At 26.4% G+C, this 26,037-nt stretch overlaps 4 protein-coding genes across 8 annotated transcripts in view; 2 read left to right on the forward strand and 2 right to left on the reverse strand.

The window, feature by feature from the left end:
• Positions 1-26,037, reverse strand: part of LOC127277219 (blood vessel epicardial substance-like) — a 212,612-nt gene that overhangs the window by 129,350 nt on the left and 57,225 nt on the right. For all 4 annotated transcript variants that reach the window (XM_051298126.1, XM_051298127.1, XM_051298124.1 and 1 more), the window contains 5 exons: positions 18,756-19,091; positions 18,270-18,667; positions 17,772-18,193; positions 15,940-16,220; positions 12,696-12,741 (listed from right to left, as the gene is read on the reverse strand). In XM_051298126.1, coding sequence (XP_051154083.1) covers positions 12,696-12,741; positions 15,940-16,220; positions 17,772-18,193; positions 18,270-18,667; positions 18,756-19,082 — 1,474 coding nt within the window. In that variant the 5' untranslated portion in view covers positions 19,083-19,091. The remainder of the gene's footprint in view (positions 1-12,695; positions 12,742-15,939; positions 16,221-17,771; positions 18,194-18,269; positions 18,668-18,755; positions 19,092-26,037) is intronic.
• On the forward strand, positions 328-6,061 carry LOC127277225 (uncharacterized). Its single transcript, XM_051298135.1, has 4 exons — positions 328-476; positions 967-1,145; positions 1,487-1,766; positions 5,444-6,061. The coding sequence occupies exons 2-4, from the start codon at positions 976-978 to the stop codon at positions 5,687-5,689; spliced, it is 696 nt and encodes a 231-aa protein (XP_051154092.1). The 5' UTR covers positions 328-476; positions 967-975; the 3' UTR covers positions 5,690-6,061.
• Positions 1,903-4,315, reverse strand: LOC127277224 (glycosyltransferase-like protein gnt13). 2 transcript variants are annotated; one of them, XM_051298133.1, is made up of 4 exons: positions 4,152-4,315; positions 3,931-4,023; positions 2,968-3,075; positions 1,903-2,739 (listed from the first exon to the last, which is right to left on the reverse strand). In XM_051298133.1, the coding sequence occupies exons 2-4, from the start codon at positions 3,981-3,983 to the stop codon at positions 2,103-2,105; spliced, it is 798 nt and encodes a 265-aa protein (XP_051154090.1). In that variant the 5' UTR covers positions 3,984-4,023; positions 4,152-4,315; the 3' UTR covers positions 1,903-2,102. The 2 variants fall into 2 exon arrangements, with proteins under 2 accessions (XP_051154090.1, XP_051154091.1); XM_051298134.1 differs by having other exon boundaries at positions 3,931-4,005; positions 4,152-4,301.
• On the forward strand, positions 6,801-12,741 carry LOC127277226 (uncharacterized). The gene is made up of 4 exons (XM_051298136.1): positions 6,801-7,219; positions 8,442-8,647; positions 9,159-9,375; positions 9,511-12,741. The coding sequence occupies exons 1-4, from the start codon at positions 7,208-7,210 to the stop codon at positions 9,760-9,762; spliced, it is 687 nt and encodes a 228-aa protein (XP_051154093.1). The 5' UTR covers positions 6,801-7,207; the 3' UTR covers positions 9,763-12,741.

Below are 26,037 nucleotides of genomic sequence, written 5' to 3' on the forward strand. Positions count from 1 at the left end.
CATCAAACTCCTTAGAATCTTTGGTATTTTTTTTTTTACAGATTTACATTTTATTATCAAGTAAATATTTACTTGAACCAAATAATTTTTGAGGAAATTAAATAGTATTTGCTTTAAATACAAAAATTATAATAATTATAATAAATTAATAATAAAATATTGTATAATTATAATAATTATAGATAATGTAATAAAAATTATTTTGAAAAAATATTAAAAATTAAATAATAAATGAAAAATATTTTATATTTTCACTAGAGGGAAGCACCTTACGATATTAAAACTTGAAATTCAAGTCGATAATGTAGTTTAGCATCGATTTAACAGCGTTGCCACGTTCAATCCTTAATTTACAAGTAGGAACTCAAAAACATTCGGCGTTCACTGAACACTTCTTTGCTCTCTCATATTTTTTTTTCAATAAATTTTGAAAAATTCTACATTTTTTTGTGTCATGAGGTACAAGAATATTAAAAGTAAGTGGAATTTCACTTTTAATTCTTTATTCTCTATAATGGAAAAATAAATGGTTTCTCATAAATTTTTTTTTCTTCCTCTTTTTATCACTCGACACACATAAACAACATTATAATCTTTTTTACTTATAACTTATTATACAATTTTCCTTTAGAAAAAAAAAAAAATTCTCAAAATTATTCAACGCGTTACATTGAAAACATTTTCATTTTATTTTATCCCACATTGGCAAAAAAAATATATTTATTTACCATACAGTATCAATTGTTTAAAAAATAATTTAAAATATTTTAAAATTAAATTAATAAAATTTTTAATCAGTTTTTACTATTAGAAATTTTTTTTTTAAAGAAAAATTATTATTTTCTTTTTAGTTTCGAGTAAAAAAAATATTACACTTGCAACATAATTATAATCTAATTAGCTTGTGTGTGTGTGTGACGATTATAAAAATTTAAAAATATAATTGTTGTTCATTTTATAATTTAGTTTATCAACATGAGCTTTTGGCAACGAAGACGTTTTCGTATAACACCGCTTCGTGCGCTGGTGGCAATTTTATTTGTCAGTTTTGTTTTGTGGTATAGCCTCAATAAAGAGGAAATTCCAAAACAGCCCTGCAGTGTTCCTGAAGAATTTACCGAAAGATTGCACGATTTAACATACAGGTGAACAAACTTTTAATTTAAATTAAAATTTTAAAAAAGAAAATTTTCAATTTACCAGCCGTCGGTATTGTTATCAACTGATGGTAATAGAAATTTCACAAGGTAAACTTTTATTGAACAAAACAAAATTATAAAAAAAATTGTTCAATTCAAATTTTTTTTTTTTTATTAAAATAATATTTATCTCAACTCAACGAGGGAATAAAAATTATTTTTTTCAATGAAATAAATTTTTTTCGATTATTTATAATAATTTTAAATGAAAAGTAGTAATAATTTTTTTTTCAACAATATTTTTTGGTAATAAAAATATTTAATTTTCATTTTGAAAATGTTTTCAGGGTTCATTTGGTATTGACGAAATTGAGCCTCGTGCATTTTTTATGCTTCGGAGGACTCTGGGGACAATTGCGAATAGGACGAGCCCTCCCTTGGGTTCGAAAAGTAGATTTGTGTTTAGTCGACACTTTAAGAGATGATGCACTCATTACAAAAGCATTTAGAGAAGAAAGTTTAAGTGCCACTTATATGCATGCTGCAGGAATTTATCTCGTGCAGGAACATGAAGTTGGTGAAGATGCACCAAAAGTGGAAATTATTGTCTTCGAAGAAGACACAGTTGTAAGTATAAATATTTAAATTTTTACAAAAAAATTTTAACATATATTATTTTCCCCTTTTTTTAATTTGCTTCAATCAAAGTATTGTATAAAGATAAAAAATAATTTGGATCTTTTATTAAAAAAAAAAAAAAGACTTAAAGGATTAATAATTAATTTATTAATCAATCTAGCGTATGTACATAAAAATATAACAAAAATATTTACATGAATTCAACAAAAAAAAAAAATTACATACAAATAATTATATACATTATAAAAATAGTCACATATATACATATAAAAAAAATACATCAAAATCACAGTTATGTAAAATATATCTATTTTTTATGACAAATTAATATTCTAATTCAGCGGGCAAATTATTACTCACCCATTCATTATGTGACAATAAATTAATGAAAGTTTCTCTTTTCATGTAAAATTTATCTTGATTTTGAATGAAACACAACATTTTATCTTTTCTTTTATCAACCGTGTAAATATGTAATTCAACACTAAAATTATAATCCAAATAATGTACATAAAATTCACATTTTGATTTTTTTTCAAGAACTTGAAATATTGACATTCTCACTTTAAATAAACGATCCCATGATAATTTATTAAAAAATACTTCGGAATAAACTTGCCTTTTACATGTATAACCACCTAATCTGAGTATTTTAACATTTTTTGGATTATTTGGAAAATGAAAAATATTAATCCATTTACTTTTGCTTCTTGTTAAATAATATCCCATTATTGGCATATTTTCAGCGGCCATTGAATCAATTGATGAATTACAATCACTAATACAACTTTCAATGTCATTATTATGTAACTCGTTACTGTTGTCATTGTTAATTAATTCATTATTCTCGTTAAAGTTATTAAACTCGTTACTATTATCACCGTTACTTATCTCGTTATTGTTGTTCCTTAGTTCGTTACTATTATCACTGTTAGTTAATTCGTTTATTTCACGATCAACACTGAAAATAAAAATAAAAATTTAATAAACAATAAAAATTTTAATAATGAAAAAATAATGAAAAAAATAATAATAAAAAAAATATAAAAAAGTAATTAAATAATTATTTAACAAAAGAAAAAAAACAGATAACTTTACAAAATGGCAATAATATTAATTTTAAATATAAACAATAATCTAAAAATGAAAAATTTATATATTTCGCTAATTAATTTTTGAAAATTCCTACCATTCCACATTTTCCTCATTGTCCTTTATTGCCAATAATTGTCCATTATGATAATTGTGTTCAATTAACCAATTATGACACATTAAAGACCAAAAACATGTTCCATGACTGCAGATTTTAAATTTAAAAAAATATATACATTAAATACGAAAAACAAATATATAGTTAAATTATATAATAACTGACAGAAATAATAATAATAATAATAATGAAAGTAATAGATATCGTCAATGAAAATAAAATTTGTTTATGTATATACAAATCATCTGAGAAATTTACTGCTTAACAATACTTGATTTGTCATCTATTTTGGCATCATTTAAAAGAGAACAATACACGTGTTTATTTCATTTGTTGATTTTCATTAAAATTTCATTAGAACATAGAAATTCCAATAAAATTTGAATCTCAAATTACTAATATAAAATTGGAGAAAAAAATTTAATAAATATAAATTATTATAATATAATTATTTATTAAAAAATTCTTTACTATTAATAATAAACATATAAAAATTAGTTTATCAATATTATTACTAAAAGATAATATTATTAATAATATATCTATCAGTAATCCCAAAAGATAATAAACAAATACTAATAATTATTATTAATATTATTATTAATAAAATCATTACTAATCATAAAAATATAAATTCACATTTTGTTAATATTGACAAAACAATTAAGCAATTTTAATTATAATTTCTTGTATTTAATTGTTACTAAATATTACTAATTAATAGGTACTAATTATTACTAATTAGTAATTATTATTTTTTTATATTATATATTGGAATTTATCATTTGGTAAAAAAATTATTATAATAGTAAAAAATAATATTAATAAATTAAAAATAAAATAAATACCAAATTTTAAAAACAAAATAAAAAATATAAAAAATTATATAAATAATAATAAAAATAATAATTAATTAATATAATTGAAAAAATGTGTACTTACTGATTAAATCCTAGTGGATAATGATGAACAATAGGTGCGTTTGAGAACAACATCTTTAATATTGATCACGTGTCGCTGAAAAATATGAAATTGCTAAAAAAAGAAAAAAAAATTAACTTTAACATTAGAATAATTAAAAATACAAAAAAATTTTTTTTATTTTTAAAAATTATTAATAATTTTTTAATTTAAAAAATTTTACAAATCAATATGTTAATTACCTCGATTTAAATGAATTATTCCACTTCTGTTTCGTTTAATTTCGTGTTCCAAAGTCAACTGCTTATTTGAAAATTTAAGGATTTGTTAGAAGGTATATGAAAATGAAAATAATTTAGGAGAGGTATAAAGAGGCCGTCCTTTGGCGATAATTAAGCCAATTAACGTAAATCATCAAAACTTTTGGAAGGGATAAACGTTCTAGAGAATTATTGATTTTCATTTATACTACTTATTGAATTTTGTTTTTTACTATATAATATATTAAAATTTTTAAATATTATAATTTATAATATAATAACTTATAATTTATTAAATAATATGTTATATAAATAATATATTATATAAATAATATAATAGTAGTAATAAATAATAAATAATAAACAAAAATTTAAAAATAAGTAGAAAATACATTTTTAAAACATGAAATTGCAAATTCAAAAAAAAATTTATAAATAAAAAAAATATACTTATCTTACGTAATTTTCTCACTTTCTTTTTGTTCACTAAAATGTGACGTCTTTTTGAAATCAAAAAGATTAAAAATCTCTCGCACTTTCACTATAACAATCAACGAATTATTTCTGTTGATGTTATTCATCCAAATATATAATTCGATTTTATATACATTATAATCAATTCTCACCGAAATAATATATATATATATCTAATATTTCAAAACACATTATAAAGAGTACCGGAAAGTCTTAATATAAACGAGACAATTGATTTTAAAAGCAGTCAAAATTAATTTTGAAATTCGTCTTTTTTTTTATTTCCTCAACAAAAATAAAAGACAATTGTTTTAGGAAATAATAAAAAAAATAATATATTTTTTTATTTTTCAAATAATAGCATCACTAGAAAATTAATTAGCTAAAAAGTTTTGACGCAATGAAATAAAATATATCAAAGAAAAACATGTAAACTGAAATTAAAAATATTTTATACTTAAATTAAGTATATATTCTTATTTTAAGAATAATATAAATACTAAATTTAAGTATAAAATATTCTTAATTTCAGTTTACGGATTTTTCTTTGTAAATAACAATAAATTATAAATATATTTACATTTAAAATAAACTTTAAATATAAACTTACAACAAAGAAAAAAGTATTCCTTAAATTGAGAATAAATAAATTCTATAAAAATCTAAAAAAAAAATGTTCTTCTTTTTTTTTAAATGCTTCCTAAATGATAATTTGCCAATATGGAATTTATTAAAATAAAAAACAAAAAATTATTTATTTAAAAAGAAATAAAATTGAAAAATTCAATTTTTTATTTCAGACTCAAATGGTTAGAAGGGTCGGTTGGACAAGAAGGGTTTTGCCACCTGATTGCGAACTATCTCCTAGTCTACAATGCTTTCCACCACAATTGGTAATTTCACCTTTGCCAATGAAGCAATTTGGTGGTCATTCGATACCAGTCCCAAGAGAAGGTATCGAACTCCAAAAGTATCATTACCCCAATGACTGGTGGTTAGAGGTTAAACCCACTGACTGCTTCGATCCTGATAAAATTGACTCCTAATCATATCAAAAATACAAAAAAAAAAAACAAATAGAAATATTAATTTTATTTAAAGTAAGATAATTTCCCAACGAATAAGAACATTTTTACTATATACAATTCGTGCCATATTGTTTTTAGTTTTCCCATATAAATGTTATTGACATTTGTGATAATAAAAAAAAGAAAAAAATTTTTTATTCAAATAATCCATTAAAAATATTATTTATTTGATAATAGTCGATTGTTTGAATCAAAAACATTTTTTTCTGTGTGTGATAATCTTTATAAGTTATATTAAAATTAATTTATAACAATAAAAAAAAAAATTGTAAATTAGTCTCCTAAGATTCTACACATTTGCATATATATGTATACCTACTTTATTAGAATAAATTATAACAAATTAAAAACAAACAAAATTAAATTATCCTCAATTATTTAATTTCACTTGTTAATGTAGTGAAAAAAAAATTTATTTGATTAAAATAATCGGTTACTTTATTATCAAATAAATATTTACTTGAACCAAATGCAGTTTATTTAAATCAAATAAATTTTTTGCCCAGTGTGTAAATATTTCTTTAAACTGTAACTATAAAAATTTTAATTATCAAAACGCAGGAAAAAAAGTTATTTAGATTATTATAATTAAAAATCGAAACTTTGTTTAAAAAATTCCTAATATTTCACGGTCATAAAAGAAACAATATCATTATTATTATTATAGATATACTGATTTTCCTTTCTTCAATTTTGCAAATTTTTGCAGCGTTTCATTTAGACATTAGATTTTTATTGATCGTAAAGTGCAAATGTTACACTTAAAGTGCTAATAAATTTTTAACGTACAATAATATATGGATATTAATTTATTTTGTAATTTTTCTTTTGCAAATGAATCTTGAGACGATTTTGTTTCAAATATTGATTTTCAAATTATACCAGTTTAAATTATTTTTATAATTTTTTTTTTTTTTTTTTTTTTTGCGAAATCTACTTTCCTATATATGCAATTAGAAGAATGAAAGTAATAATTTTTGTACTCGCGAGTTATTAACAAAGAAGAAGAAGATGAAGAAGATGAAGAAAAAGAAAAAAAAGGTGGGGAAAATATATAGAAAGGCTTTCGTGTTCTGCAGTTTCAAATGGTTCGTAACTGAATTCGAATCAAAGTTGGTATACCGTTAGAATCAAGTGACTCTTGTAGCGATTGTCATCAAAAATATTTTTCTTCATTATTCACGCGAAAAAAAAAAACTTACAAATTTATTATAAATTTTTTTTACTATAAATTTATAATTTTTATAATTATAAAAAAAAATAACTACAATTATTTAAATTTTTTATTATTTAATAAAAATGTTTTGTGAATCAAAAAATGTGTTTTTCTGGTGATTGTGATTTTGTGTAAAACAAAAAAAAATATTTGAAAGGAAAATTTTATGATGTGGAATTTTTTTTCAAATTTGGAAAAAATTAGAGCAAACAATTTTTATTTTCTTGATAATGTCTAGCGGATACTTTTAAATTCATAGGATGCACATAAATGTAAGTTAACTAATTATTTCATTATTTTTATTTAAAAAATATTTTTTCGTTTTTTTTCCCTATTTTCCATATTTTGAAATATTAATTAAAATTAGAATTAATTTATAATTATTTAAATTAAATAGAAATTAAAATTATTACCCACTAAAAAAATTATATTTTTTTTATATTAAACCTATTAATTAATTATTATATATGAAAATGAATATAATATAAAGAATAAGAAAAATAAGAAAAAAAAATGCTAAAATTTTATCGATCTCTTCTTCTTCTTTTGCAAAAATAATTAAATAAAAATAAATTATCACTATAATCATTATTATAATTTTCTTAACAACATCAAGTCCTCGGGAGTTTCTTAACAAAATAAAAATAGTGCTCGAGTTACTTTTTTATGCACGTTTATATTTTCATAATCCCAAAATTTAATGGAATAGAAAATTTTAAATACTCTGACCTATTTTTATTTTATTTACTTAGTCTCCTTTCTCTACGGGAAATAAAATTTAAATAATAATAATAATTGTGTTTTCAAAAACAATTTCTTTTCTTATATTAATTTTTATGGTAAAATGGTCGTAAAATGAAAAAATAAAAAATCATGAAAAGTGAATCTGGAAATTCCGTCTCTTAATGAAATATCCAATTTTCAAGTTGACTGCTCTAATTGTCTTTCATTTTCAAATGAATTTCTTCGAAAGTAACGGTGATTCGTTATGGACCTGAGTTATATATAAATATGAGGAGACTATATATATATATATATATTTCAAGTGAAAATCGAGATTTTATTATTGTTTTCTCTCATTTTTGTCTGTATTACTCGCTTCATACAACTTAACCCACTTGGAAGTATATAAAAAATAATTACATGACTAATAATAATAATATTATTTACCGTGAAATTAATTATACAAGTTGCCACTAAAACTTGTCTTTTAATAATACTTAAAAAATATATATACCTAAAAATTTTAAAAATTATTCTCAATTTTAGAATATTTTTCTTTGTTACAATTAATACCAAACCGAGATTCTGATAAATTAAATTAATAAAAATAATTTTTATAAATAATAACATAAAAATAAAAAAATTCTTTACACCAAACAATATTTTGATTGAAGCAATTAAAAAAGTTATTAAATTAAAAAAAAAAGTAGAAAAATAAACAAATTTTTCTTATATATCTCACGAAAAAATGTTTTTTTTTTCGCTTTTTAGATATTCTGGCTTTTTATAATTTTAATGATGCTAGAAAGGACCACTCAGTATCGTGAACAATACAAGAGAAAAAGGCCTTACAAAATTGGATCACGATATAGACCAAAACCATATTATAGACCGAGATGGCATCCATCACCTCGTAAACGTTATAAACCTCCAGCCAGATATACATACTACAACACTCATAGACCACATTATTCGAGGTAAAAAAAAAAAAAAAAATTTTAGTGACACAAAATTGTGAAAAAAAAAAATTCTTTTTCAAAACTTAAAACCAATTTGTCAAATTTCGTTTTCTTTGTTCTCATATTCATCTAATATGAGAAAGTTGTATTAATTTTTTTTTATGTCCTCAAAAGAGTGAATTTCTTTTCTTTTCGCAAACACCACATATGTGATTGTGAAATGCTAGATTTCTAATAAATAATATGTAAATCATTTTCATTGTTAAGTTATTAATGATTTACAGAATCATAAATAATTAAATTACTAATAAATAATTAATTACTAAAATAGTTTCTATAGAAATAACAAAATAATATTCTTTTGTAATTTCTTAATTATTATTATTATTATTATTATTATTATTATTATTATTATTATTATTATTATTATTATTATTATTATTATTATTATCATTATTATTATTATTTTTATTTTTATTATTAATATTTTTTATTTTTATTAAATATTCTAATGTGATTAATTTTTCAGATCTCCATCTTCATATTACATGGAAAACGATTACATTGAGGATCAAAGTCAACATCAACCATATGTTATTGAAATAGAATTACCAAAAAAACATGGGAAAATGAATAATCGATATTTAGATCGGCATTATGATCGTAATGTATTATATGATGATGATTATTTGGAAGATGATGATGATTATGTGCCAAAATATGGACATAGACGATTTAGATTAAAAGTAAAAGAAAATTTTTTACAAACTTTTTTTGTTTCAACTAAACGAAAATATTTTAAATATTTGCAAAAAGTATTATTATATTAATTAATAATAAATTTTTTAATTTACTAATTTTTTTTTTTTTTCTTTTTGCAGGGAAATAAAGGATCGAATCCAAAATTAAGAATCAAAATTTCAAGAGTTGACAATAAAGATGAATCGGAGGAATTAAATTCACAAGAATTAATGAATTCCATGTTATCATTACAGGGAACACAAATTGTTCCTACAGAACAATCGTCTGAAATTGATTGGTATTCAACAAAACAACCACAAATTTTCCCCACTATTGACAATAATTTTGCTACATCACCAATTTTTGACTTTAAACAATCACATTTTCCATGATATATCCTAATATATTTATATTTATACAAAAAAAATATATATATAATATATATTTATTTTATTTAAAAATTTAAAATATTTCGAACTAAAATGAAATTCATTCTACCTACCCCATAAAAAAAAAAACCCTTTTTTTTAAAATAAATATTAATTTATTATGATGAATTCGCGAATTAAAATTGAAATAGAGCAGAATTTTCGGTTCTGTTTTATTTCTAACATAATAGTCAACGAACATATATAATATATTTATATAATAATAATATATAGTCATTCGTAATAAATAATTATTGCTTATAATAATTAATAGTATTATACATTATTTTCGGTTTTTGTAACATGGTTTTGCACAACATCAATAACATGCGCTCTTGTTTTACAATATTTTGGGAATTTACATTTTTCTACAAAAAATCATTTTTTTTTTTTCATCTAAATGATACTTATATTATACAATTTTTCTTGACAATAGAAAAATATTGATAGAAAATTTTTTCGATTTATCGACTTAATATTTATCGATATAAAATTTTTTTCAGCGCAAAAATATTTCGATTATATACTTTTATCGACAGTTGGTAATTTTATCTATGCAAAGCTTATCGTTAACGAGTTTTGTCGATAATTAAAAAAAAATGACATTACCGACTGTTGATAATTTTTACCGATATCGGATTTGTCGATAATAAAATTACTTTATCGACCAATCATCATTTGAATATTTAATTTTTCGACTGTTTATAATTTTACATACGTGAATCTTATTAATATTGAACAGATTGATTTGAATATGTAATTTTATCGATATTGTTATAATTTTATCAATTGAAAAAAAGTGACTTATATCACAAGAGATCTTAAAGTGATTTTAAAATTAAAATTCGTACATTAATGAAACATTTTCTCAAACAAATTGTATAGAGAAAAAAATATTGAATATTCGTTGTCTGAAATTTTTAACTATTATTAATTTTTGTATTTATTTAAAAAAAATGAATGTCTTCTAGAAAAATGCAAAGATTCCCAATTTTTTTAAATGTATCATTTTTTAAATATATTTTACAGCCTTTTTTATTAACATAGGTGCGCATCTATTTCACGTTCACATAAATCACTACGACACAGTGATATTTAGTGAATCGTATTATCTTCATTTTTTTTTTTAAATTCGCTTTTTTGCGTCTTTTTTAAAAGACTTTTCTGACTGATCATTCATACGCGACGATTATATAAACATAGAAACACAAACATACATGTTTTTATCTACATGTTATAATTAATCGCGACGTTACTAAGTACTCGAGTAAAATGATGCGTAAAATTATTAATTTTGCTCTTTTTTCATATAATAATAATAATAATCTATGCTTTATTTTTTTTAACGAAGCACTGCGGATTTTTGTGTTTTTTTTTCTCTTCTTTAGGAAGCATTTATTAAAAATCTTTTCCACTTTTTTTTAAAAAAGTATTATATTGTTTTGTGTGTGTGTAATAATTTTTGGTTTTTAAATTTATTTAACTTTTTTTTTTAAATATATAATTATGCATATATCTCATGGTTCAAGTCGAACTTACTGGTTTCGATTTGTCGAACCCACTTTTATCTCAGACGCTTTATTGATAAAATGAAAGTAAAACTTTGTACAAAATAAAAGTATTATTTACTTCTTTTTTTTTTTAATTAAACAAGTAAAAAATAAATAAATAAAAAAAAAATAAAAATTTATTTAAAAAAATAACTAAATACTTATTTAGCTCTGAGAAATTAATTTAAAAAACTGATAAACGTCTACATTTAATGGCAACTTATTGGAGATAGTTTCTTATATTCATTATTCATTAATAATAATCAGTCGATGCAAAAATAAAACTCATGTTTCATTTTACATATTACAAACGAACTTTTCATTTATACCTTATAAAATATTACGAACTGCACTATAATTTTTTTTCATTTTTTTATGTTTTTCAAAATTATACATTAAATAAGCTAAAAATTCTAAAAATAATCCCCGATTTCTAATAAATAACAATTTTTATCGTCATGTGAAAGGATAAAGGAATTTTAAAAATTTAATATCCAAATTTATGCAAAATTGATAAAAATTGTGTATTATTTATTGACGTAATTAAAAAAAGAAGATATCAAAAAAAAAATAATTTACTTTAAATTAAAATGGTATCAAATACTAATATTAAATATCTATGAATGAAAATTCTTTATTTAAATTAAACTTTGAATCCAATGAAATGCCACACGCATTCCTCTCATAATCTCTCTATAATTGGCTTTACGTTGAGGAATTTTTCATTAACAATGATTGGATGATGGAAATCCTCTTTGTGTAAATTTCTTCTCTCATAATAAAATGAAAAATAACTATCAATTCAATTAAAAAAAAATACAATAATTAATAAAAAAAAAAAAAATCAATTTATTTATTGTGCTCACTAATTAATTATTTATTTGATCCTAGTGCAATTTAAATTTATCGTCAATTAATAAATTAGAGTATAAAACAAATTTAATTTGATTTAAAATAATTAAATGAATTGTTCCTTTTTAATGTTTTAAATTGAATGCAAAGTTATTAAATTTTATTGAAATTGAAAGATTTTAATTAAAAAATTTTTTTTCCACTTTGAATATATTTTTAAATCCCTCTTATTCTTCACATGATCGTAAAAAATGATAATAGTTAATAATAAAAGCAAGAAATAATAATAATAATAATAATAATAATAATAATAATAATAATGTCAAAAATAATATTAATAAATGTTTACTTGGAACAACTAAAATATTTACTGGGGTGGCTAAATATTTTTCTAAAACAGTTGAAGTTTTATCTGTTGTAGAGAAAATTTTAATTGTTTCTGGTATAAATTTCTTTACAGTAAATTATAAAATAATAAATAAAATAATGAAATACCTTGTGTTAAAGTGCAGCATTGTGAAAAGACAACATGTGAAATGAACTGAAATCAAAAAAAGGAAAAAAAAATATTAAAAAATATTGAAATAATAAAAACATAAAATAAATTTACAAAAATGAAAAATAAAATTAAAAATTCTATTTATAAAAAATTACGTACATAGCAAAAAAAAAAAAAAAAAAAAAAAATTGTAAACTCAGCCGTATCTATACACAATTCATTTTCACTATTAGAATTTTCTACTCTACACAATCAAGTTCCTGATAAATTCATCCAGTATATTTCATATCTTTTTAATCGTCGATTATTCGATCATCGACACTGCCTTGCTGGAAGGTCATATTATAAATTAGAGTCTAGTTGATCACTATATTACGTAGCGGAACGTAATTCGCGTTACGGAAGAAGATGATTGATCGCCTCTTTATCGAATTGAGGGTCAAAATAGTTGCACGACAAAACACTTTTTTTTTATATACGTTTTTTCACCGTTATTATTATTTTTGTTAAACGTCATTGTTATAGTATCGTAAATAAGATTTCTACTTCATCAAAACACGTTTCTACTCACTGCACATTTAGTTGCGGAAAAAGAAGAAAAATTGTCACGTTTTAAATTTAATGTTCTTATTTTTATATATATATATATATATATTATTTAATATAGATCGTCTTTTGGATTTTTTTTTCATCAACAAATTCCTTGTTGAGTGGAATTCGTCTTGGCACTGTCACAACGGATCACATATTAGGCCCAACGTCATAGAAGACGTTGTTTCCTTGAAGAAAAAATGAAAATAAAAGTCACTAAATGATAAATCTAATAACGAAATGTAGAGTTTTTCGATTAACAAAAAGACGGGGCTAGGCAGCTCGTTGTGGTGACAACGACAGCAGTGGCACACTTGCGGGGCCTTCCCCGTCGAGCGAGCGTCATACAGGCGTCTCAAATGTTACCTGTAATTTCAAAAAACTCATCTGAGTAAGCCAAAAAAAAAAAAAAATTAAATTTATTTTCTGAATTTGCTAAATTAGAAGCATCAATCGATTCACAGTTAACATTAAACAGTAAGTGCAATAATTGATAGTAATTAAAATTATCTGTAAGTGTTGGTATTTAATATTAACGGTAAGTTATACAAAATTACGGATTACGCGAAACAAGATTACAAATTCCGCGAAATTAGGTCACGAATTACGCTAATCTATGTCACGAATTTGCAAAAAGTAGATCACGGATTACGCGAAAGTAGGTTACGAATACGCAAAATTAGATCACGGATTACGCGAATCTATTTCACGAATTCCGCGAAATTAGGTTACGAATAACGCAAATCTATGTCACGAATTAGTAAAAAAAAACTAGGTCACTAATTCGCAAAAACTAGGTAGCGGATTAGGCGAAACTATGTCATGAATTCGCGAAAATAGGTCGCGGATTATGCGAAACTAAATCATGGATTACGCAAATCTAGAACGCGAATTAAGCAAAACTTGATCACGAAATCCGCGAAATTTGGTCACGTATTACGCGAATCTAGCTCACGAATTCGGAAAAAGTAGATCACGGATTACGCAAGACTAAGTTATGAATACGCGAAATTAGATCACGGATTACGCAAATCTATTTCACGAATTCCGCGAAATTAGGTTACGAATAACGCAAATCTATGTCACGAATTAGTAAAAAAAAAAGCTAGGTCACTAATTCGCAAAAACTAGGTAGCGGATTACGCGAAACTATGTCATGAATTCGCGAAAATAGGTCGCGGATTATGCGAAACTAGATGACGGCATTACGCGGAATTAGGTCTTAAATTACGTGAAACAAGATCAAGAATTCCACAAAACTAGGTCATGGATTCGCAAAAACTAATTTACGAATCACACAAAGCTACGTCATGAATGCGCGAAATTTTTTCACGGATTACGCAAAACTAAGTCGCGGATTACACGAAATTAGATCACGGATTACGCGAAATTGGGGCACAGTTAACTAGTGTCTAAGTTACGAATTTTGCTAAATTAGGTAATTGATTACGCGAAACTAGATCACGAATTCCGCGAAATTAGGTCACGAATAAGGCGAATCTATATCACGAATTCGTAAAAACGTAAGTCACTAATTCGCAAAAACTAGGTCATCAATTTGCGAGAATAGTTCACAGATTACGCGAAATTAGGTCATGGATTACGCGAAACAAGATCACGAATTTCGCAAAACTCAGTCACGTATTACGCGAAATTAGATCACCAATTACGCAAATCTAGGTCGCGGATTAAGCAAAAATTGATCACGGATCCCGCGAAATTGAGGCACAGATAACGCGAATCTAAGTCAAGAAATCCGCGAAATTAGACCACGAATTCGCGAAAGTAGTTCGCGAGTCAGAATTTCCATGAGTTTTCTATGATTCCATAAACCAAAATGAAATTTCATAATATTTCCATGATTTATATGAGACATGCCGGTAAATGCAATTGATATGTGTCATCATTAATATTTAATGTTGGCGGTAAGTGCAATGGGTACAATTTTTAATGACAATAAGTACAATTTACCATTGACGACAAAGTGCTAATTATAAATATTTAAGAATGGTAAAATGAAAATTTAAGTCATAATTTGTCATTAAATTTCATTAGTATTTTTTTTTTTTACTTTTTTCTTTCCATCTTTCTTATAAATTTAATAAATATATCTTAATAAAAGCCATTGGAATGCTACTGTTGAAAAAGAAAAAAAAGTATATAGAGTGAAGTGAAACATTTTTGTTATGAATTATAGCCAGAAGCTTCGGGGGTGAATAGATTATGAACCTGAGACGTCAACCTAACGAAGAACAGAAAAAGATCCTCGACCCCTCGAGTTTAAAACTTTAGAGAAAGAAAGAAAGATGCCTTTCTTTTTCTATTTCTTTTTAAACTCGACTCCTTAACTAAAGCACTCTCAAGTCTATCTTCTTTCTTTGTTACAAATACGCATCATTTCCCGAGAAATTTAGCACAGAAGAAAAAAAGATTTTGTCAGGTTTTTCTCTTGAGAATATCTAGAAATTCTCAAAAGGAAAAAAAAAATTATAATTGCTCTTTAAATAGAATATAATTTTTAATTATATATATTTTTTTTATTGGTAAAATAAGGTTCTCCTTTAACCATTTAAACTAAAAGAGATCCTTTTTTTTCTTTTCTTCATTATATTGTTTAATAAAGAAGTAATAAAGTATTATAAAACTCACCTCTCTGACGGCCTTTTTCGAACGCTTTCTCTCGAGTTTTGGAGTCTGTGGCAGTAAAGTATAATCGCCACTGGCACCGCCGCTTCGTTGTCGCGATAAAGCTTGATGCGAGGAGCTTGAAATTCGTGGAGGTGGCGAAAACTGGATACCCTGAGGTAACATCGAATACCCCGAATATCCGGCATAAACACTTTGAGTTTGGGTAAATGGCGACGTTGCTGGAAAATGGTTCGCTACCACTGGTGCCCAATATTGGTGAGAAAATCTTGCTGGTGAACTTTCTACAAAAAAAAAATAAGAGAAACAAAAATAAATCCCTTTTTATATAAAAAAAAGCTTCCCGTAAATTATCTCTAATTGAAATCGGAGAAATCTTAAAAAATTCTTGATTAAATAGAAATCCCATGTTATTATATCCCCCCGTTTATTCCCTCTATGGATTATGTAAAATAAACCGAGGTAAAAAATAAACTGAGAAGATAAAGCCGAAGAATATTGGATTTGTGAAAATGATACACACACATAATACAACTTTTGCGTTATATATATATTGTTTTTTTAAATAGAAAAAGCGAATATTGGAGCAGAACGAAACGATAAAAATATAGTTACATGATTCGGAATTTTTGTTTTTCATAGTATCAAAAGCGTATATATATGTACTTTTCAACATTTATTGCGTGATCGGATTTTGCTCGATCTGGAAAATGTTACGTTGATAAGGTTCAATTTAATGTCATGCACACGCCGTACCTGGCACTTATACCTTTCTACAGTTCAATAGACCAGATTTCTGTCTAGTTTCTTATCCTCCCAAGTTGCATGACATTAATATCGCACGTTTTCTTCACACATTTGATTTCTTTTATTTAAATAGAATGTAAATTTTTTTTGTCCCCCTATTTTTAAATAATAAATTTCAATAAACTGTAGAAGGTAAGTGCCAATAAGAAAGGATAAATATAACGGTAAGTGCAATCAATGAATGTGTGTTACCGACAGTAACATCAATTTCGGAAAAATATAATTGGAATATATTAAAAGCGACGATTTGTTTGTTAAAAGCTTTTGACGGTATGTTCTTTCCGTGGAAGTCTCTATTGACGGTAAGTGTTGTCAATAGTTGTTCTAAGAAACGGTAAGTGCCATAAATTGATGTTTATCCTGACAGTAAGTACCGGCGTTTAATAATAATTTTGACGGTAAGTGCTATCGGTAGGAATCTTAAGAGACGGTAAGTGCCATAAGAGAATGTTACACATAACAGTAGGTATAGCATTTAATAATAAATTTAACGGTAAGTGCTGTAGGTAGAATTTACTATTAACGATAAGATCGTCCCGTATGAATCTCTACAGACGGTAAGTGCTGTTACTAGTAGTTCTAAGAAAACGGTAAGTGCCATAAATTGATGTTTATCCTGACAGTAAGTACCGGCGTTTAATAATAATTTTGACGGTAAGTGCTATCGGTAGGAATCTTAAGAGACGGTAAGTGCCACAAGAGAATGTTACACAAAACAGTAGGTATAGCAATTAATAATAAATTTGACGGTAAGTGCTATCGGTAGGAGTCTTAAAGGACGGTAAGTGCCATAAGCGGATGTTAGACTTAAAAGTCAGTACCGGCGTTTACTAACAAATTTGACGGTAAGTGCTACAGTTAAAATTCACTATTGACGGTAAGTGTTATCGGTAGGAGTTCTCAGGAACAGTAAGTGCCATGGAAAGATGTTACACATGACAGTAAGTACCAGAATTCCGAAAATTTTTATATAAATGAAAAAGTTAATGAAAATGAATGAATTCTATATAAAAAAAACTTCTACTTACTGTCACTTCGAGCGTTGCTAAATCTCCTATGGGCTTTCCACGTCGTAGAACGAACTCTGCCAGCAATTTCTGTGTTTACAGCATCAACACTAAGACTTCTGGCGACACCACGATAAGGATTTGATACGGCGTGTTCGTGAGCCGCAGCAACACCTGCCAGTTGTTCATTTAGGGCATACAGCTTAGATGTTATATCTTTGCCAATAAGTGTATTGATGACTACTTTTAATAACGGCCTATGCCTCAATACCCTGAGGAGTTTCAATCTCGTCCAACAAATATATGTACTGGACTCCTCAGCTCTAATGGTTACTTGGAAGACATCGTCTAGATTCTCATGGGTTGCTTCCCATTCTGGTGAATCAACAAATTGATATTGCCTCACATAGTGCAAATGTGTTCCATCGCAAGTCACCTTCAACCTAAATTATTAATTTCACTTTAATTATGTATCAAAGTTTCAACACTTATCAAAAAACACAAAAAATTGTAACTTACTTGCCCCGGAGGAGTATCGATAGTCGCTCATCAGCTGATGTGACACCCTCGGTTGCATAAGTTTGGCCAGGATCTAATTTTAAAATCCTTGCTTCTTTAGCAAGTTCTTGAAAATGCTTTTTACTGACTTTATAAGGTTTAAAGAGTTTAAGATACAATTCAGCAAGCTCGGGACTTAAAGCTGGTGGTAAAAATCTACAGGCCAATATAAGTGAATGAATTCCATTGAGAAGACCCAATGCCAAACACCAGAGCATTGCATCCAATGAGCAAATTGTTATTCCTGCCCAAAGTGCCGATAACATAAATCCAGCAGTTAGAAATGTTCTCAAAGCAAGAATAGATGCCTTAAAAGATCTTGGAACTAGAAAAGCTGCTGCGAAGAAAAGATTTGCTGCCTGCGAAAATAAGAACAATGATACCTTCTTATAGATATGTTATTAGAAAAAAAAATTGCTTTTCATTTATTTCAATGACATTAATTACTTGAAAGAGTTTATGTTGAGCTGATTCCCATTCATCGCAATAGCTTTCGGCTGATAAAATTGTAACATTGAGTCTTTCAGTAATATTACTGGCCTCGGTACTATTCCAAACGTCAACCCAAAGTTCAGTATAATTCATATCATTGAGTAAGTAACCATCTTGGCTGGCGAGGCCACTGTAATTAAAAATATAACCCTCGGTGGAATAGGTTGCCGTTGTTGATGTGGTAAACGGTGTCGTCGAAGGGGTTGATAGAAGGCTACCCGTGGAAGAGGGAGAGCCAGTCGTATTAGCCATTTTTCGTCGAGTACGCGTCGTACGGGCCATCACCCTCTTCTGAAATCAGATTCCAACAATCAATCGCCTCATCAAATTACTCTTCATCATGAGAGAAAAGACAATTTAATTGTAGCAAGTTTGTATCTAAAATCAGTCTATATATATATATATATATATATGTCAAATAAGCAAGCAATCAATTCTAAATCTTCGAAACTTTCTGTTAGTCACGTCAAGGTTGTTGAATTTCGTACAAGTTTCCGCTCAGAGATAAAGTGAACAATTTTCAAGAACATCTGCTATTATATTACCTTAACTGTGATAGTTATCTACATTTTTTATTAATTAAATTACATGAATTAATTATTAATATATTTAAACTGACGGTAAGATTGTCAAATGTAATACAACGGTAAGTGCTAAAAGCGAATGTTACTACTGACGGTAAATACTAATGTTTGTTTACACTTGACGGTATGTTTCACAAACCGGTAAGTGCAAAAAAGTGGATATTAATACTGACGGTAAGTACCCTCGGCAGGAGTTTCAAGAACCGGTAAGTGCTAAAAGTTGTTGTTTAGCCTGAAGGTAAGTACTAATGTTTGTTGACACTTGACGGTAAGTACCGTCGGTAGAAGTTTCAAAAATCGGTAAGTGCCAAAAGTGTATTTCACTCCTAACGGTAATTACTAAGTACAGTTGGAGATTTTTACAAGAAACTATAAATACCAAACACCTTTTGACGGTATGTGTCAACGGTAAAAGTTCTAAAACGATAAGTGGGCACTACAATAATTTTCTAGAAGTCGATGATAATCTTTTACGTTAAATCAACTTTAGTTATAATCAGTGATTAATTAAAGATTAAAAAAAACATTGTCCTCGTTTAATTATGTAGGTCAAGGTTCGTGTATAAGATAACAATTTTAAGATCTGTTTCGAACATGATTCACAAAAAAGTGGAATAATTTATATTGCTTTAAAAAAAAAACCTTTTCCTGATGTCAATTAATGATTTAGGATAACTGCTTTCCGGTAGGAACAATTCTAATGGGAAATCAATTTTTGATACTGAATATTCAAAATCTATACTTGGTGGAAATTCTTTGTACTATTTTATCATCCAGGAAGTTGAATGAATTTCAAATAAGCTTAATCTTCCTATATATACATATACAGTGACCACTTAAATAGATTATAAATGCACTTAGTCTTTGAAAAAGTACTGGTAAACATGAAATCTAAGGGGAGTTGGACTTAAGAGAAAAAAAACTAAGGGCTATAAAATCGTTTTTATAGTGGTACTCTTTGCAAATATGATTCCGTAAAAGTAGTTTACGACTCTTGAGAACTTTATCTTCATATCGGCATCAAGAAAATCTTTTATTTCATTCACGGAAATACTTTCTCAAATATATATATATATATATATATATATATATATATATAATACATGCATACACAAATCTTTATCATTGAGGTAATAAAAAGTGCTTTGTATTTTTAAACTACGAGTACTAAAGGTTTGTCAGTATGTTAGTGTTTGGCACTCATCCATATAGCTTTCTACAGTTTTTCGGGAGTTTTAGTCACATTTTACCACTGTCTATTGTTTTTTTTTATTACATTTATATAACCTATATCATTTTTCTATTTATATTTTTGGTTCCACTGTATAGTCATTAAATTTTACTAATTATTCAAGAGGAGATTTAAGATTTTGATTTTAAATTTCAAAAAATTAATTATTTGGACATTCATTAATTTTCCATGTTTTTACCAAGCTCACTGCGGATTACTAATATCCATATAATATAATCCTTAACGAAAAAAACTAGATTAATTAGCATTTCGTTCACTTGGAATTAATTTCAAAATTACTCTAATTAGTCATTACGTAATAAAATGATGAATCAAAAATAAAAACGGAATTATAATTAATTTTCCTTTTTTACAGAATAAAAAACAAAGAAATTAATAATAATTTACTAAAATTTTAACAATCGTATTCTTACTATTTTAAAAAATAAATTTCGAATTCAAATAAAAATGTCTTTACACTGAAAAAAATGGTATAACAGTGGAATTTATATATATTCAATTTGACACAGATTTATTAGCACTGGCCAGTTTCAGAAATGTCAACGCAGGATCATTACTACTCTTCATCAATCTACACACGATGACTCGTGAAACATTTATTGTATCATTAAGTAATAAAATATCCTCCCTCAATCATTTGTTGCTATTAAAAGATATTTTGATCGAAAAAAAGTAAATAATCTGACTTAATGGAATTTTTAGTGAGAATCACGAATAATAATTATTATCTGCATTAAATTTTCAACCTAATGGCAATGATGAACTCTCGAGTTCTCTGATTCACAAGTTTTTCGTAAAGCTTTATAAAACGAGCTTTGATGTTTACAGTGATAAAATACGGCTTTTCACGTATATTTTACTCTTAACCCCATTAAAAGTTTCATTAATTAAAAACCCAAGAAAAAAGAAAAAAAAAAATTCTGTTACCTTTGAATTTAGAAATGTAATTCTATTGAAATGTGTTTAATAAATGAACTCTTACCAGTTCTATATTCAAAGAGTTTAAATGGAAAAGAATAAGGGTAGATTTCCGATTTTCTATTTTTCATGACATTGCAAATTTGAAAACAAATTTTGTAAATAATTTTCTCATATTTTGCGAATTTTGCAATATAAAATATTTCTTCGTGACTTTTCAAAAATAATCAAATGTATTCTATCCATTTCACACATCTGTTACTTCCATTTTCTTACACACCACATATTACACTACCACCGAATATATATATATATATATATAAGATAAGACAATTTTTTTTATCATAGAATAGAAAAATAAAAAAACAAACCAAAAAAAACCATAAAAATTGGATTTAGTTTGCAATTTACATTGAGATTTTCTGAGATTTTCATAAAGGTCTATTATCATTAAAATTTTTCTTTATAAAAAGCTCATTTATTGTTGACAAGAAAGAAATGCTCTAGAGGGCAAAAAATAAATTTTCCCTGGCACCTGCAACCATTAACACGCAGCAGTCCTTCTCTATCAGAATAGGTCCACACTGTAATTTAACTCGGTAAAAGGTCGTCGAGTCTCGGAGAGATGAAAACGCACGTCAAACGAGAGAATAAATTTCCGCAAAAATTTATATATTGTAAAGAAAAATTATCACTGAAAGCAAATTAATTGATATAAAAACAATATAAATGTCCAATGTCACGGTAAGTGTTACTGATGAATCTACTACTCACACAACCGTAGTTAGTATCAACGGTAAGTAGTATCAACGGAAGTTATTATCAACGGTAGTTAGTATCAACGGTAAGTAGTATCAACGGTAGTTAATATCAACGGTAAGTAGTATCAACGGTAGTTATTATCAACGGTAAGTAGTATCAACGGTAGTTATTATCAACGGTAGTTAGTATCAACGGTAAGTAGAATCAACGTTAAATAGTATCAACGGTAAGTAGTATCAACGGTAGTTAGTATCAACTGCAGATAGTATTAATGGTAGTTAGTATCAACGTTAAGTAGTATCAACGGAAAGTAGTTTCAACGGTAAGTAGTTTCAACGGTAAGTAGTATCAACGGTAAGTAGTATTAGCAGTAGTTAGTATCAACGGTAAGTAGTATTAATGGTACTTAGTACCAACGGTAAGTAGTATCAACGGTAAGTAGTATCAACGGAAAGTAGTTTCAACGGTAAGTAGTATCAACGGTAAGTAGTATTAACAGTAGTTAGTATCAACGGTAAGTAGTTTCAACGGTAATTAGTATCAACGGAAAGTAGTGTCAACGGAAAGTAGTGTCAACGGAAAGTAGTGTCAACGGTAAGTAGTATTAACAGTAGTTAGTATCAACGGTAAGTAGTATCAACGGTAAGTAGTATTAACGGTAGTTAGTATCAACGGTAAGTATTATCAATGATTACTTCTATCGGCGGTAAATGTCAAAATTGACACACGGTAAGTGTAAGTGTTACATGTACGGTAATTATTTTAAATAAAATTTCGTTACACTATCGTTAAACGAATTGAAATAAATAAGATTTTAAAAAAAAGTTAAACTAATGAAACAAAATTGTGATTCGCTAAGTGACTCAGTAAGTTCTGATTCCTGAGGAAATGAAGCATTACTTTAGGTTCGTTCATTTGCACTGGAGTATAAGCTGATTATCTCCGGGAATAAAATTCATGAGAAAACCTAATTCCACTTGAAAAGGAGCCAAATCAATTATCTTTTCTAGATCGGCATGGTAGAAGTATCTCTTTTGCATCACTTCAAGACTTCCCTCAAACAACTAATCTAAATTTACTATTCAATTCTGTCAAGTTAGCTTGTAATTATTTGCCAAATTATAGAGTATGCAGAGGGACGAAAAAGGCGAAGGACGAGCTTCAATCATCGTTAAGATTTCCAGAATGTGATTCCATCATTCATGATTTATATTGTGTTTTTGCGAAAAGAACCTTCTATTGTTAGATTTAATTTTCAAATAAAATAATTCAAATCTTTTTTTTTGTAATGTAATAAAATAAGAAAAGAATTCAGAATAAAAGCAATAATAAGATAAGTGAAATAAAAAAGCAACGATAAATGTAAACAATGAAATATATATCTTCTAAATATGAATGCAATGATATAAAGGACTTAAGAGTGACAAGTCCAGATAACTAGTTCGTAAATGACTTCCTTTTGAATGTTATTTAGAGGCTATATAAAAGTGACCTTTAACTTGACATTTTCATAGTCTCAACATATTCGTTTCTGAAATTTAGGTTGCATTAATGGCAATTTCTCAAACAATGAGAATAATAATTATTGATCCCCTTAGCTTTTTTCCTGAAGAAAGAAAAGCACCTGACTATGATAATAATAACAAATAATTGTTCAAGTGCTTCATTAACGACAATCATAATTTTCTCCATCGAAGCATAAACAATTGACCTATATATATATATATAAATCCCCCCGAAAGATAAAGTGTTTTCATTTTCTCTTTTAACGAATTTCTCATTAGATATTCATTCTACTAACCAATCCCTTTGTCATGATAAATTATTATTATTATAATCCTAACATAATGTCATCATTACCATAATAGATCTATTATTTTATTTTGACAATAATTTAATAAAATAATATAAAATAGAAGAAATAAAACTTTGTAAAAAAAAAAGTTAAATTTTGGTGCATCGTAAAAATAGCAAATAATGAAGAATGAAATGGTAATTAAAGTGGTGATTAATGAGTGTAAAATTTCGGGAGCCTATAAATTATTATAGAAGCCTAGAATTATTTACGAAGCGACCTTGTTTGTGACACGACAATGAACGAGTCTTTCAAGTTCGAGAGCCTGAATAATTGGAGCAGTGTGGTGAAGCAACTATTTAACGAGCAAGCAACAGTAACCACAATTCTGGTAGTAGTCATTATCCGATGTTCACTATACTAAAGTTAAGGGAATCATGAATTTACGTTATCACAAGTTCAGTACAGTTGAGGCCACTAGAGAATTGCGTGACAAGCTCGGTCAAGTAGTACTTTGGCCTAAGATATATACCACATAATCGAAATCGCCAAAGCGTCATTTTTCCAAAGAAAAATATGTAGAAATTTACGAATTATTACATAATAAATCGGTTATTGTTTATTGTAAATAAATTTTTCTAAAAACAAATTAATTTTAGTTTTAGTTGAATAACTAATAATTAATAGGATAGACGGTTATAAAAATTAATGGTAATATAAGACACTAGTCGATAAATATTACATTAAGTGATATAATCGACGGTAAGTGTTGTACTTTTCAATTATAATAGTTGACGGTAAGTGCTGGTACCACTATAGACGGTAAGTGTCAAAATTGTCAAGAGTGCACGGTAAGTGTTATTATAATTTGTGAATATCGACAGTAAGTGTTACACTTTTCAATTGTTATGGTTGACGGTAAGTACCGATACTTCTAAGGACGGTAAGTGTAAAAATTGTCAAAAAAAATCATTCACGTTAAGTGATATTATAATTGGTTTTGATCGACGGTAAGTGTTGCACTTATCAATTGTAATGGATGACGGTAAGTACTGGTACCACTATAGACGGTAAGTGTCAAAATTGTCAAGCGTGCACGGTAAGTGGTATAATAATTTGTGATGGTCGACGGTAAGTGTTGCACTTTTCCTTTCTAATGGTTGACGGTAAGTAGCGATACTGATAATGACGGTAAGTGTAAAAATGGACAGAAATCATTCACGGTAAGTGATATCATAATTTGTAATGATCGACGGTAAGTGTTGCACTTTTCCATTCTAATGGTTGACAGTAAGTAGCGTTACTGATAATGACGGTAAGTGTCAAAATTGTCAGGAATCATTCACGGTAAGTTTTATCATAATTTGTTACAATAGTAAGTGTAAATTTTGTCAGAATCTATGTATATAGTTTATAATCGACGGTAAGTGCTAACATTGTCATATTTAATTTCATAATGTTTGTCAAGATATTCTTTCAACAAATATTATAATGCAATAATGTCTGACTTGAAACGAGTTATATCACTGACTAATATCAAATGCTACTTATAATTTGAAATAGAATATTGTAGATTAATTACACAGATAGAATCGTACTATAATTTATAGAGAAGGACATTAATTACATTCTATTATTTGAAAATAATTGAACTTTCACAGTTGAAGTTTAATTTAAAAAAATAATTTCACTTAATTATAAATAACTTTATTTTTACTTTAATTTTTTAAATTATTCTATTTTTCAACTTCTACTATTTAAATATGTGGAAAATTGTTTTATATGCAAAAACGAAGAGAGAGAGAGGAAAAAAAGTAAAAAAAAAAACGGTGGTGTAGAAATAAAAGGTGAACTTTGACAAGGCAAAGAAAAACGAAAATAAAATACAACAAAGGGTAAAGGAATGTATAAAAGAAAGTTGAACTC

This window comes from Leptopilina boulardi, unplaced genomic scaffold (assembly GCF_019393585.1).
Source record: "Leptopilina boulardi isolate dan_hultmark-lab unplaced genomic scaffold, ZJU_Lbou_2.1 LbouV2_165, whole genome shotgun sequence".
In the NCBI taxonomy this organism is placed as follows: Eukaryota; Metazoa; Arthropoda; class Insecta; order Hymenoptera; family Figitidae; genus Leptopilina; species Leptopilina boulardi.

Bases quoted from the DNA above. Each gene is read 5' to 3' on its own strand.
- LOC127277224 (XM_051298133.1), bottom strand. From the start codon at position 3,983: ATGTTGTTCTCAAACGCACCTATTGTTCATCATTATCCACTAGGATTT. The intron at 3,076-3,930 runs GTAAGTACACAT...TAAAATCTGCAG, and splicing joins TATCCACTAGGATTTAATCA to TCATGGAACATGTTTTTGGT. The intron at 2,740-2,967 runs GTAGGAATTTTC...TTTTATTTTCAG, and splicing joins AATGAGGAAAATGTGGAATG to TGTTGATCGTGAAATAAACG.
- LOC127277225 (XM_051298135.1), top strand. From the start codon at position 976: ATGAGCTTTTGGCAACGAAGACGTTTTCGTATAACACCGCTTCGTGCG. The intron at 1,146-1,486 runs GTGAACAAACTT...AAATGTTTTCAG, and splicing joins TTGCACGATTTAACATACAG to GGTTCATTTGGTATTGACGA. The intron at 1,767-5,443 runs GTAAGTATAAAT...TTTTTATTTCAG, and splicing joins TCTTCGAAGAAGACACAGTT to ACTCAAATGGTTAGAAGGGT.
- LOC127277226 (XM_051298136.1), top strand. The intron at 8,648-9,158 runs GTAAAAAAAAAA...TTAATTTTTCAG, and splicing joins CATAGACCACATTATTCGAG to ATCTCCATCTTCATATTACA. The intron at 9,376-9,510 runs GTAAAAGAAAAT...TTCTTTTTGCAG, and splicing joins ATAGACGATTTAGATTAAAA to GGAAATAAAGGATCGAATCC.